Source organism: Myxocyprinus asiaticus, chromosome 21 (assembly GCF_019703515.2).
Source record: "Myxocyprinus asiaticus isolate MX2 ecotype Aquarium Trade chromosome 21, UBuf_Myxa_2, whole genome shotgun sequence".
Lineage (NCBI taxonomy): Eukaryota > Metazoa > Chordata > Actinopteri > Cypriniformes > Catostomidae > Myxocyprinus > Myxocyprinus asiaticus.
In genome coordinates, this window is record NC_059364.1 from 9263499 (window position 1) to 9278712 (window position 15214).

The following is a 15214-nucleotide window of genomic DNA, read 5'->3' on the forward strand; positions in this document are numbered from 1 at the left end:
TTAGGTCAGATAAATAAATATAAGAATGTTCAAGAGTGTCCTTGAACTATATCAAGTCAAGTCATTTTTATTTGTATAGCACTTTTCACAACACACATCGTTTCAAAGCCGCTTTACAGAAAATTATGCTTTAACAGAAAATTAAGCTGTAATATCTGTAATATATAAATAATATATAGAATATCTGTAACTATATAACATGTTCCTGATAATTTATATGATAATTCAAATGTTATTTGATTACAATGTATCTGATACACAACACTATTAATATTTTGTATGTCTCTATTTACACTTATTTGTATTGTTGTATCATGTGTTGATGTATCCTTTTTATGTGCTTTTGTATTTTAAACTGTAAAGAGCTATATAAAATTATCATTATAACTTAATAATTTTGGTGAGATACTATAGCAAAAGTCACTTCTAAATTGAGATTTTGATGTTAATACAGGTACACATATATCTATTTTCTAAAAGACTTTACACATCTAATAGTATTATAACATTCTTGAATAGATATACATATACATACATATAGATAGCATTCTTGAATATATTTCAACTAATTTAACTCACGACTACTGAGTTTAAATATTTACTATTTAATTATTATTATTGAATTATTGAATAATGACCAGTGCTAGAAATGATAAAGCACATTAAAGTTGAAGTTTACAATGTGAAGGGCTAACATTTCATTTCATTTCCTAAGAAAACCAGAAAATGCTACAGTGGTACAAGTGAACAATTTCAAACCTTGTACTTTTCCAGGCAATATAGGAACTTTGCATTGCAGCACTTTTAATTTGACTGTTTCCTTAGAATTGATCGCTTATTGTAGCATACCTTATTTAGATGAAATAATCTGCTAAATTAGTAAATGTCAGATTACTGTACCCAGCCTTCTGAATACCTCTAACTCTCTTTCTCTTTAGTTTTTGAATGAGAGAAATATGATGCACAACATGAGACAACTGAGGACAGATTCACTAAACATTGTGGGGAAAATTATAACTTTGAAAACAGCAACTCTGTCGAGTCTGAGAGTGTTTAAGTGTGACCCCACAAAATGAGCATTTAATTTCCCTGCATATGCGTTACAGAGGATTTAAGCATTGGAATGCGTCATGAGTAACTTTATAGTCTGCCTGTATATGTTACTTACTGAATTTGGTGTGGAACACACTGATTCGGGCCATATGGAGCTGCGGGCATTTCTGAAGAGACAAATATTCTGCATGTTTCAACATTTCTGACTCCAGAGAAAAAAATATATAGCGGTATTCACTAGACTAGGGCCCTATGAAATCCGTTTCGTTTTTTTCAAAATTCTGTTTTATTTTTCCCAAATTCCGTGTTTTCCGTTTCATTTTCTCCGAATTACGGGTTTTAAAGTTTAATTACATTTTATCATTAAAAAACCGTCTAATCAAATTGATTCACAGAATTTTAATCAATTGAAAACAGTACAATTTCTATTCAACATACCACTGCATAATTGTTTTTATTAAATGAAGAGCATCTATACTGATCCTCACATCACCATCCAAAACCCAAAATGTTAGTTTATTATTATTATTATTATTATTATTATTATTATTATTATTTTATTTGTTTATTTATTGGGTCAAATGCAGTGCTGCACAGTATAGTATCACAGTATTAATGAAAGCAGTGATGAAACTCTTGCTTAAGATATTGCTTAAATATAATTATTATTATTATACTATTTTTTATCATTATTATTACTACTATTATTACTAAATTGATTGCAGTAGACATATGACATTGATTACATTGACATATTACATTTTATATTTCTGCCGCATTTTTTACAATTTCACAAGTTTAGTTAATTGCCGCTTTTATTTTGCCGTTTGGACGTATTTGACGGCTTTATTTCTCAGCACCGGAAAAGCAGTTTGCTACATGGGCTAATGTGCTTATTAAACCGCAAAAGGCTATGGTTTAATTATAAAAATGTAGTATATTATATGCGCTTCACAGTGAATAAAGTGCTCTGCTCTTTGTCATTAATACACACATAGAGCGCACCTGATGTTAAAGCTGCACTAGGTAACTTTGTGCTCTCTAGTGACATCTGTGGTTGAAATTTAAAATGGCAAGCAATTTGCAGAAGAATACATTACGCGAGTCGTGTTTCGACACTACTGCTCTGGTGGATGAATCTCATGATTTGAGGTTACCTGGACATCGCCTGTGTGATCATAACTGGAAGATATTCAGAGTTGGAGTTATAACGTGCTATTTTCATGTTGATATAATTATGTTATATGATTAAACATTTAAAAATGAAATATTACTTGCTTTGATGAAGATAAACAACATTCTTATTTAAATATTTTGAATGAATGAATTGTACACTTTTCTGACACAACATTCAAAGTGCTTTTACATAGAGAACCGGGGACTCTCCTGAATCACCACCAGTTACAAGTATATTTTAATATGATTATTCAAGTGTTTTATCGACTTTTAATGTTTGTATTGTATTGTATTATCAATTTAAGAGGTGAAACTTGTGATAGTGCTGATTCGAGTTCAATGTAAAAGTTCATTATTTTTACATTATTAATCTTGTCAATAAAATCAATGATGAAAACTTCGTTGACGAAATGTTTTTTGATTTCTTCAACGATAACGAAGATGGGATGAAAAAGGCGCATCATGAAGATTATTAAATTATGTTATTAAAGCATACTGTTGACTAAAATATGATGATAAAAATTATACTGCAAGATATTAACAGAAGAAGAAACATTTGGATAATCTGTAAATAAAAGTAGATATTAGATATGGATTCATGTAATCCATTAATCCAGTGTGTTGGGCATTTCTCCACTTGAGCTGCATGAGTTGAACTTGCTACCACAGGCAAAATGAACCGCTTAAAACGGGGTAAATACCTTATTCAGATGCATCCAATTTATGTAATATGTACAAGAAGTCAATTTCAGAAGTCATACATATTAGTAAACATGCACAGTAACTTCCCCTGACAACGGATCACGATCAGTAAACACACGAGTAATGTTCGATTCATAAAAGCATTACCCCTACCAGACAACATACTTTATACAATTCCAAGCAATATAGCAGGTAAACAACTTCGCCAAATGGATAACAGATAAACATCCATCCAGACTGCAGTGATGCCATCCTGAACTGTGCGATTGTGACCAACTGAACTGAACAGCATCCTCAGCCAGAACACGTGACAGCCGGCACTTCTTTCCTGTGTTTACAGACATGACATCATGGCGCAAAGAGGAATGACATAAGCCAGCGATTTGGCGCCAAATCCGACCCGACAGCTCAAAATACAAATTATTTTTATAGGCTTACCGAAATGAATTGGGGTAAGGTAACGACATCATTTTGAATACTGATTGTTTTTGTACTTAATCAATAATGGCAATTTGTTCATTTTTAACCAAAAAATCTTACATAGTGCAGCTTTAATACTGCAGTTAGTGTATAAGAAGTTGCTTCTCCCATTCACTTACTGTTGAAGCATGCAGCTCATGTGGGCTATTTGTTAAATTAAATCTCAGCCTTTTGTTGTTTAATCAAACTAGGGCATATCACAATTTTAATTTGGTTAATTGTGCATTTAGAGATTAATTTAATCCAAACATGTCAAATTCTGTCACATTCCACGTTAACATGGAAATCATAGGGCCCTACTAGAATAATTAACCCAATGAGTGTATGGACCATCTTAAAAGAGCCGAAATGAGAGGAAAGTAATTGACTGCGTTTATGGAAAAATAACCCAGGTGAAATCTGTTTTTTGGGCTTTATGAGCAATTTTCTTTCCAACGTTTCTTTGGAATCAGAAAAAGATGGAAGTGTGGAGCACTTTACATAAAGTCATTTTTTTCATATATTTATTGATATCAAGCCTGGCAAGTGGACGGTTTAAGATTATTAACCGTGGGAATGGGTCTGTCAAAACACGCATGATTATGGGTTTGTTTTCATACTGGCCTATGATAGATTGCTCACTTTCTGCTTCTTCAAAATATTCATTTCTATGTTTTTGTCTTATCAGCATTTGCTTTAGCAGAACCCTTTGTTCAGTTTTCCTAATACATAAGGATTTAAGTAGGCTATAGACTTGTTTAAAGAGGTTCTATTTCACTGATAAACAACATAATCGTGATGTTTTCAAAGTATCACGCTAAACTCCCAATAACAGACCTTAAGCTCATATAGAGGTGACCCTCTGGATCCCAGATTTTTAGAGAGTAGAGAAAAAGTTGTTGAAATTCAAGCTGAAAGCATCTAACAAAACTCTTGCCAACATCTGCCTCAAAGGAAGTTGAACTTCACTGTACACTCAAACGTTCAAACTGGGTTTATTAAACTAATTCAATTGGATTGTCTATATTTAATGGACTTTTTTAAAAATCCTTTGCTCTTGGCGTGGAAAACTCAAAACAGAACACTCACTGTGTTTTTGTCTGTTGTTAGTGAAAAATTTGTTTCTTAACAGCCAAAACAGTAAAAATACAATCTGTGAAACAGTGAAATAATGTATTTCTGACAAGCATGTAGAGATTGAAACTCGAGTCACACTTAATGTACAAGGAAATAACACATTTTTGAACATTAATTCCTGCTACAGGGTTGATAAAACTAACCTGTAGTTTATAGAAAACTATAAACAAATGGGTTATAGTTTAAAACATTGAACAGGAACACATTAACAGCTGAAAACATAACTAGCAAAGCTTCAACTAGGTGAATTCAAAGTCTGGTTTATTTGACCACAGGGGTAATGATAGGCGCTAAGAATGTAGACATGTTTGTTTCAGCTGTACTTTGGCTTTATCAGGCAAGCAAGCACCAATAAGATCTCCATAAAATGGTGAGAGAAAATCCTCATAGCCCATTTAAAAGTTTGAGGGGATAAACGGACCATGTGCTGTGTTTTTATTACCCATGTCTCTCTTTTGCCCTTTCCACAGCCATTCAGCTGGTTAGGCTAGTGCCAGTGAAACGGGATCCTCCATTGGTGGAAGAGTTGAATATTTTGTCAGAAAACAGTTAGCTCAGCTTTGTGTGTGTAGACGGTCATAGAGCAGCAGGTTTATCTCTGATCAGTCTGAGTTAATATGTTTAGTAAAGTAACAACACTCCCGTGATGATTATTACAGTAAACTGAGAACAGAAGCATAAACTGTGTTCTTAAATGAGGGTCAGAGATCTGTGATAGCTAATATTACATTTATAAAATGATAACATAATATTTTTGGTAATATAGATAATAATAATATGGTTTAATATATTCTTACTAGTATTAATAATAGAAGTAGTAGTGGAGGTTGTAGTAGCATTTCGGTAACACTTTACTATAGGTTCCATCTGTTAATATTAGCTAACAACATTAGTTAACATGAACTAACAATGAACAATACTTGGCAATCATGGTTTGTGTTAGTTTCAACATTTAGTCATATAATTTTAAAAAACAAAAGTTGTTTGTTAACATTAGTTAATGCACTATGAACTATCATGAACTCACAATGAACAGTTGTATTTTTATTACCTAGCATTAACAAAGATTAATAAATGCTGTAAAAAATATATTGGTCATTGTTATTTTATGATACCTAATGCATTAACTAATGTTTACAGATGGAACTTTATTGTAAAGTGATACCACTATTTCTATAATTTAACCATTATTATAATAATATTATAAAAAAAAAATATATATAAATCATTGGTCTTAACTGGTTTGGGTTCAGGACACAGATTTTATATTGGACATCAAGTAGCGACCCATTACTGAACAAAATTGTTTACAAAAGTAACATAATTATCCTTAAAAAAATAAATATGTACATTGTTGTTCAATTTTGAAATGTATTAATATTGCAGAATAATTATAGTTATATTATAATTTAGTATATTACAATATAAATATATTACTATAAATTATTATAAATTATTTATATTATTATCTACATAATGTATAATATTATAAAAGTATAAACTGACAATTTTGTAAATGCATAAGCAACAGCAGAAGTGTGACTTACAAGCATAAGAATAAACACTTGCATTGATACTGCATTAGCATTAGCCATAATACCACATGACAGATGAATTTGTCTTAAAATACAGTAGAGTTTTATTGGATGCACAGCCTTTGAAGTCAACAACAAAAGCATGGGATACATTTTTTCCTCCTTTTTAAAAAATGTATATGCATATTTATTTCAATATCCTATTTAATAACTATAAACAATTCTATGGTTAGTTGCATTTTATTATTTGCACTTAGCATTGTTTTTGCCCTGCTGTCTGCAACCCTATCAAAACCCAACAGTTGAGAACCACTGATAAAAATAATGCAACATGGATCCTTTTAGAAGAAGAAGAGTTCCATGTAAAATAATTTAACTAATCAAAATTCATTTTAATTAATCAGTTTCCCTTTAACAAAGGCATTGGAGATGCTTTTGGAAATAGATTGGAAATAGATTGTATATGGCATACTGTATGTTTGTGTATTTCATATTTAGTTTTCCCTCTGTTCTTGAATGTTTGTCAAATATGATTATGAACTTACATGGAGTGAAGTCCATCTGTGCCAAAGGGCTGTAACAGGTACTGGTGAACGGTTTTATTTCGTAACGTCCCAGCCAGCTTGATTTTCTTTCGTGAGCGATGCAGGTTGATGATGTAGATTGTTACGGATCCTCTGACATATTCGTGACTGCAAAGAAGTGAAAATAATCCATTAAAAATGTACCACACGGCAACTTACTTAGCTTAAAGTTTTCATATTATTTCAAATATTTTTATTTAACATTTGGTAAACAGTCAGAAAGCATAGAATAAACAATTTGTGCAATGCTTACATTTGTAAAAGGATTCAAAACCTTTTACAAAGTTTTTATGCTCCTGCAGTTTATCAGGTAAAGCAGGGCACAAGCAATGATAAAAAGTATAGCCTCAATATGCCAAATAAATGTCAAATGATTATGTGCTTTTGCATTACTACTGCTGTGTTAAATCTCAAGAGTTTTAATTACTTGCTGCTGATGTAATACACTAAAATCACATCAGATCACAATCAAGCCATTTGAAAGACATATTGGCAGATAGTGAAGCTGAAACGTGTCTAAATCTCCTAATTAACCATATGCACTTCAATATATATTCTATTTTCTCGCAAAATCTGGCAGATGTTGATATAAGCATCAAGACTTTTCAAAGAATTCCATTTACAAGAGACAATGTGTTACATTTTATAAGAGTCCAAAACTTCCAGTGATTTTATTTCAGTATACAACCGAATGATGAAGTATATAAGCAAGGGAGGCCCGGGACTACGTCATGTAAAAGAGATGATTGTTTTCATATAACAACTGTAAAAGCATTAACTCCCACCCAAATTCACAAGGGTAACAAAAATTTTATATGTGTTGGATGATTGTGCTTATGTTACAGTGACTCAAACACACTGGTCCTTCTTTTCAGGAGAAAACTGCTGAAGAGCAGGCTTTAGGGAATATTAACTGAAGATAAGTATCTGGCAACATGATTAGGCAAACATGATAAAATCCAATAAGGATTCTAACGTGAAGGCAAGAAAAACACAGCTGTAGTGAATACCATGTGTTGTAAAAGGGCAACAGCACAGGTCAAAGATTAGCTTTGGTCAGAAAGGCCTGTTAAAAATGTCATCAATCATAAGCATCATGGGCCTTCTTTACACCTTGCCATGCAGTGAGTAGAGTTTAAGGAACTGTAACAATCGTATAAATGGCAAAAACATGGGGTAAAACTCAGGAAAAGACAAACCAAGACTTTATAATAAAAACATGTCATGTGATACATATGTGGTGTCTCAGTTTTAATAGACTTTGGTAACTTGGGTAGATATTTTCCAGAAGGGCGCATTAGATCAGACAAACAGATCGAAAAATGATAAACACTGTCCTATGCTTTGAAACAATACCTTTCCAGCATTCGCATGGGGAACGTAAACATGCAATCCTTTGTTTGATGTCAACGAATGGTCTTGGGGTAATGTAGACTGGAGAAACCACTTAAAGCACCAAAAAATGGAGGCCTGTTTTTTATAAGAACTGTTGTGATGGATTAGCTAAGATACAGAAAACATGTATAGGACTTGCTTGACCGGCCATTCTAACCACTAATAGAAAAAGAAAGCTGAAAGGGGCTGGAAGGATGAGACCAGAATGTCTGCACACCATTCCACAGAGGGAGTTTTGGGAATCAAATAATATTATTGTTGACATTTATGGGTGTAATGTTAATAAAAAATTATCCAATTTAATGAAAACGCCTGTTTATAGATAATGAAAATGTCAAAGCATGTCACCTTGCAACTACACAGGCAAAGCAAATGCAATGAACTGAAGTAAATAGGTTATAGTTGTAGACCAGCTGTTTTTGGGTTTCATGCCATTTAAGGAGATTACTTTTTTCTGTTTGTGGTGCTTTCAATTTGATGAATAAGACGCAATGTTATGAGTTTTTGAATGTGGCCCTTTAAACTAAAAAATATATATATATATATATATATACATACACACTCACTGAGCACTTTATTAGTAACACTATGGTCCTAATAAAGTGCCAGACGTGGTCTTCTGCTGTTGTAGCCCATCCGCCTCAAAGTTCAACGTGTTGTACATTCTGAGATGCTATTCTGCTCACTACAATTGTACATAGTGGTTATCTGAGTTACCATAGCCTTTCTGTCAGCTTGAACCAGTCTGGCCATTCTCCGTTGACCTCTCTCATCAACAAGGCGCAGAACTGCCACTCACTGGATGTTTTTTGTTTTTGGCACCATTCTGAGTAAACTCTAAAGATGGTTGTGCGTGAAAATCCCAGGTGATCAGCAGTTTCAGAAATACTCAAACCAGCCCGTCTGGCACCAACAATCATGCCGCGGTTGAAATCACTGAGATCACATTATTTCCCAATTCTGATGGTTAACGTGAACATTAAATCAAGCTCCTGACCCGTGTCTGCATGATTTCATGCATTGCACTGCTGCCACATGACTGGCTGGCTAGAGAATCACATGAATAAGTAGGTGTACAGGTGATCCTAATAAAGTGCTCAGTAAGTATATATACAGTATATATATACATATATATATATATATATATATATATAGACCTACTTTATATAAGGTGTCTTTAACTATTATGTACTTAAACATTTGATACAATGTACTTATTATGTACATATGTGTTGTTGCATTGTACTTACATTTATTGTACCTGCATTTAATTACATCTGTAGTTACACAGTTAACCTTATCCATAAACCTTACCCCTAAACCTACCAGTACCCCAACCTCAGCAGCAGCAAATGTGAATATTCTGAGAATTCTGACAAACAAAATGTAGTTACGCAATAAATACATTGTATTGTATGTGTTCTAATGTTAGTATATATTAGTTAAAGACACCTAATAATATATATATATATATATAGTATGTAAATATATAAAACATTTAAAGAAAATTATTTAAATTTATCTAATCAGGCAATTTCAAATCAATACATAAACAATGCAGCAGTGTGCAGAACTTTTTAATTTAAAAAGATATTGATGTTTTAAACAGCTTCAATTTAAATAGCTCCCTTTTTCTACTTTTTAATAGCTTGACTGTAGTTTAGTAGCTTAGTAGTTAAGCTTCTTAGCTTTTAGTTTGGGAAGCTATAGTCCCAAAGTAGCTAGTTTCTTTATATATATTTTACATTTCTGTACTTTTGCAGGAAAATGTCTGTCCTATTGGAGAAATCCTGAAGCCAGGGGCCTGTAGTAGCAATGACACAGACCTGTAACTGAGCTGAGAGATACGACGATCTGTGAACCGTAAACCTACACTGCTGGTGAAAAGCTGGCAGGTCCCGCTCACATCATTCTGGGGTAATAGATAATCATCAAAGGGAATGATGGCACTTTTTATCTGGCCTGGGTACAGACCTTCCTATTGTCCCTTATTCCCCCTCCCCCCGCCTAAAACAGCCTTCTCACCTGCAGGAGCCTCTGGTGCCTTTCAACGCCTCTCACACTGTAGAAAGAGACACCGTATTCTTGACAATTTATACTTGTTAAATTTTATGGGCTCTCACTCTGAAAGAGTGGCTGTCTGAACTCTCTAATTTATGTGTTTTAGAATGAGCAGGTATGCATTAAAATCCTCCACTATGGGTGCATTCTCAAGTGACAAGGGTCTATGTGGAGATATTGCTACAGGTCATTGTGTCATTTCTGTCTTGCTATAAAACACAATTTACATACATACAGTATGAACTATTATGGCACGGCATAATTTACACTATACTGAGCACTTTATTAGGAACAATATAGTCTTAAAAAAGTGCCTGACGTGGTCTTCTGCTGTTGTAGCCCATCCGCCTCAAGGTTCGACGTATTGTGCGTTTTGAGATGCTGTTCTGCTCACTACAATTATAAAGAGTGTTTGTCTGAGTTACTGTAGCCTTTCTGTCAGCACGAACCTGTCTGACCATTCTCCGTTGACCTCTCTCATCAACAAGGCATTTTTCATCCGCAGAACTGTCACTCACTGGATGTTCTTTGTTTTTGTCACCATTCGGAGTAAACTCTAGAGACTGTTGTGCGTGAAAATCCCAGGAGATCAGCAGTTACAGAAATACTCAAACTAGCTCGTCTGGCACCGACAATCATGCCATGGTCGAAACCAATGAGATCAAATTTTTTTTCCCCATATTGATGGTTGATGTGAACATTAACTGAAGCTCCTGACCCATATCTGCATGATTTTATGTACTGCACTGCAGCCACATGATTGGCTGATTAGATAAACGCATGAATAAGTAGGTGTACAGGTGTACCTAATAAAGTGCTCAGTGAGTGTATATGATATCTATGTATCAAAACCAAGTGAGCTACCTACCTAGACAGCCTTTTAAGGCATCATAGGTGTACTGCTGATGCATGCACTGTATGCTACCTTCTAAAACAGTGGGGGCCACAACAGGGTTCTAGGGGGTCGGCAGAAATACATTTATGTAAAAAAAAACTTTACCAAATTTGACAATTTTACTGTTTCATTCTATTTTCTAAAGGCTACAAATAAATTTCAGTTGAGTTGAAAATATTTTTAAGTTTATATGTAACTAATAGTCCGCTATCAACTTAATACAAAGTAAATATTTTCATATAATATTTTAATTAACAATAACATATTAATAACATATTAATAAGATATTAATTTATTTTGGCTGCAGTACAGTGGCAGTATTGAAGCTGTTATTTAATTTATGAAACAACCTGTTGCTTTTATAATATCATGCCTACTATTTTTCTCACACTGTATAAAAGTCTTAATACATTATAATGGATCTTTATACATTTAAATATAAAGCTGAATTTATATTTCAGGAAAGGTGTCCCTCACAAGGGGACCATCATATTTGGGATCCTTGGCATCAAAAAGTTGGAAAACCCCTGTTCTATGTTAAACATTTTTGGCCAAATTCTAAGTCAAACTCACATATATCATTAATAGCTATAGTAATCACTAAATGCATTGCAGCAAGCTCCTTGAATGTTTTTTTTATTTTTTTATCCAAGATGATGGATGAGTCGAAAGAAATGTTGACTGTAAACATACAGTATTTCATTCAACTCTGAAAAGTAGTTATAAAAACATGTTTGATCTAATTAACAATGCTAAGTAATTTTATGTTTATTAGTGTATCGTGTAGTTAGCTTTGCAACACACTAATGTCAAACTCTGCTGGAATAAATTGTGAATCTCTCTCTATGGATGGATGGATGGGTGGATGGATGGATGGATGGGTGGATAGAACCTACTTGTGAAAGCTGGTGCAGTGTGCATAGATGCGGAGTTTGTCTCTGATCACTCGTCCAGGGCGTGGTTTTCTCTGGAGGCCTGCGACATGCACTGCAAGCACCCTGGGGCCCACCAGACGTTTAAAGAGCAGAGATAACCAGTAATCCTACAATGCCAACACACAGAATACATGTTACAAAATACAAGGAATCACTGAGCCATGTTTACTGGAACTGGGCCATGTCAACACACATGTTAGGTTAAGCCATTCTGCCATGGAGACCTGCTAGCGTGATGCAACTTTGCACAAGAAACATGATTCATGCAAGATGATTCTGGTTTACATTCACAGGGCAGATGTGGCATTTCTTTGCCAGCAGAAATAAAATTGATTCCAGTATCCTTCATCTTTCAAAGGAGTTTTAATTTTAGACTTGTTCAACTCTGCTCTGAAATTGAAGATGAAAGGTGTAAAAACAAATAGGGATTTGTAGACTTAACGTCCATTTCTCGTATCTGCCTTCACGTTTGTAAGGACCAAATTTTTTTTCAGAGGTAGAAACAATCCACATGTGACTTTCCCTTTTATTGGGAAAGACATTTTCTTGGATGCTGGAATAGAGAAATATAACAATAATCTTTCTTTGAAAGCCTTTCCTTTAAAACGGAGAAACAACAAAGCAAAAACTTTCTCCTCATGGCCATAAAAAAATTAAATGGATCGTAGATTTGGGAGAAATACAGAATGCTTTTCACCACCCTGGGGAACACAGTGAATTTTCAGCCAAGCTTCAATATAGTACATTTACAAAACAGCAACAAAAATCTATGCTTTGCTAGATTTATCTTAGAAACTGCCTAAAAATGCAAGAAAACTTCAAGAAAGTAAAAAAAATAAAAATAAATAAAGCTTCCTATTATATGTTCTCCGAACACCAGCTTTCACTCTTGTATGTTTTTAGCAGTTTTGTCAACTAGCACTTATAGATGTAAGGGATAGATCACCCCAAAATTAAAGATGTTAGGCAGAATGGCAGCCTCAGTCACCATTCACATTCTTATATGGAAACAAAAAATGCATTAAAAGTGAATGGTGACTGAAATGAGCACACTGTCATATAGGTTTGGAACACCATGAGGGTGACTAAATAACAACAGAAATGTCTTTTTTGGGTGAACTAACCCTTTAAAGGAGCAAAATATTTTAACTGTAAGAAAATCAGTCCATGCAAAAAATATTGGCACATAAAATCTAAAATGATCTAACAAAACCATAATCACTGCACAAAGGAGAGTGTAAACTACAAAGACAGAAAGTATGTACACTATGCAGAATGTAACCAGTGTAACAGTTTCCTGTGTGATTACCGGTAAGTATTTATAAAAGAGTACTTTATTGCAGAGTAACATACAATGATGCTACCTGAATTTTGCTGGCAGGACTATTATAGATCTCTTCTAATAACTCTCATCAGTTCCTAAATTCAACACTTAATTGAACCGGTTCGAAACAACATGTGTGCATCAGGAAGTTCCCATGCAATCCTGCATATGGCAGCATTTAAAGGCTTCTTTTCCAGGGCAACTTTAACTTAATTTGCTCCGGCAGTGTACATTGAGCAGCATCTGCTATAGGCAGTAGGAAAAAGAGTCTCATGGTGGATCTCTTTTAACTGCAATTTTCCACTTTAAGAACTTAAAATGTAAACGTAAAAATGTAAATTTCAAGTTTTGTTAAAGTCAATGTGAAACCCCATTCGCAACCCATTTTCCTTCTGCATTATGAATGAAACAGGATATTCAACAAGATAAAAATGTAGGCCAGGGCATGATTTTATTGAATCATATTTATTGGATCATAAAAAGTGGACGTTCCACAAAAGAATTACCCAGACCTAATTTAAAAAAGTTTTCTAAGTATTCTGAGTTTTCTAAAATGATGCCTAAAGACCTTTTTGGCTATTGGTTAACATCATCCAATAGCCTGTGTGGCCTTGGTGGGATCAGCGGAAAAGTAGTTTCAAAGGCGGAGGAATTATTGCATTTTGATAAAGTTTACAAAGGCAAACGAAATTTGTTGGAACAATGTGCATTAATGAATTATTCACAGTAAGACCAGAAACATGTATTATTAAAGTAAAAAGGGTCAATTTTGGATTTATATTGACTAAGATAAAAAAATAAATAAAATAAAAATAAAAATCTAGTATGCATGATAATTAAGATGCCATGAAACATCAATGAAAGATCTTCGTAAAACATTATAAATAATTCCTATTTAGGAGAAATGATTTTCAACCACTGCAGCTGTCTTAAACATCACTGTTACAATTTTTATCAAAGGACTCAGGGGCATCAAAACACTTGCCCAAATCACTCTGCTCATGAGGAGGGTAGGCGCAGAAGCAGTTAGACTGGGCCAGACTGTTCGCACTATGAATTCGGTGACAGTAGGTCAAAAGTTCTTCAGCTGAAATCGGTCTGTGCTTACCGAAATTTAAATCACTACCACCCAGTGGCCAAAACTGGAAGTGTTGTTGAAAGTATGGAAATGTGTGAGCTCCAGTTTCTGGGAGAAATGTCCACAGAGTGGTGTTAAATGCGAGTTGTATTTTTAGTTGTATAATGATGCAATACTGTCAACAGAAATGCATATTTTATTAACTCTGCCTGCCAAACCCAAACCTCAAATCGATTTCCTGTATGATCATGTTGACTGGGCAGCTATAGTCAACACTATGGTGCTAAACCTCAAGAGTGTCGACCTCGCCAAGCTGCAGTCTACTTCCTTTCTCACAGGAGAGCCCACACCAGATAATCCCAATCAAAATGATTTCACAGCCTGCCCAGTCAAATTGAAAACTGCAGTGACTGCAATGACTGAATACCAAAGAAGCCATTTAATAATGAATAAGCTCAATAAGTCAAACCACTAAAGACTTGGGTAATCAAAGGATATGAGCAATAACTGCTCTGTAATACCAACAGGATATAAGCAAACTCAACCGCCCTGTAATGCCAGTAAGACACAGACAAAAATGTAATGTCAGAGTATGCAATTAAACCAAACAATAAACAAATGGGAACAGTGAGAAGCCACCAATTCCAATAACATTTAAAGGTGTAGTGTGCAATTTCTGTGGCACTTGCTGCAGACACTAAACATAATAAAAAATTTATTGAAAAACACAAACACGCAATGGAATCTTTCTAAACAAATTTCCCAAAAACTCCTATCACCCCTTCTGGACCAAGAAGTTCTAAAATACCTGAAGAAAGCTATCCGTAAGCATTACCATTCATCTCAATGGCAGTTATCAACTGGGCCCTGGATGCTGCCA

At 34.2% G+C, this 15214-nt stretch overlaps 1 protein-coding gene across 1 annotated transcript in view; it reads right to left on the minus strand.

Moving 5' to 3' along the window:
• Positions 1 to 15214, minus strand: part of LOC127412139 (inactive heparanase-2-like) — a 94112-nt gene that overhangs the window by 5974 nt on the left and 72924 nt on the right. The window contains exons 10-11 of the mRNA XM_051648264.1: positions 11894 to 12039; positions 6608 to 6754 (exon numbers count right to left, since the gene is read on the minus strand). Coding sequence (XP_051504224.1) covers positions 6608 to 6754; positions 11894 to 12039 — 293 coding nt within the window. The remainder of the gene's footprint in view (positions 1 to 6607; positions 6755 to 11893; positions 12040 to 15214) is intronic.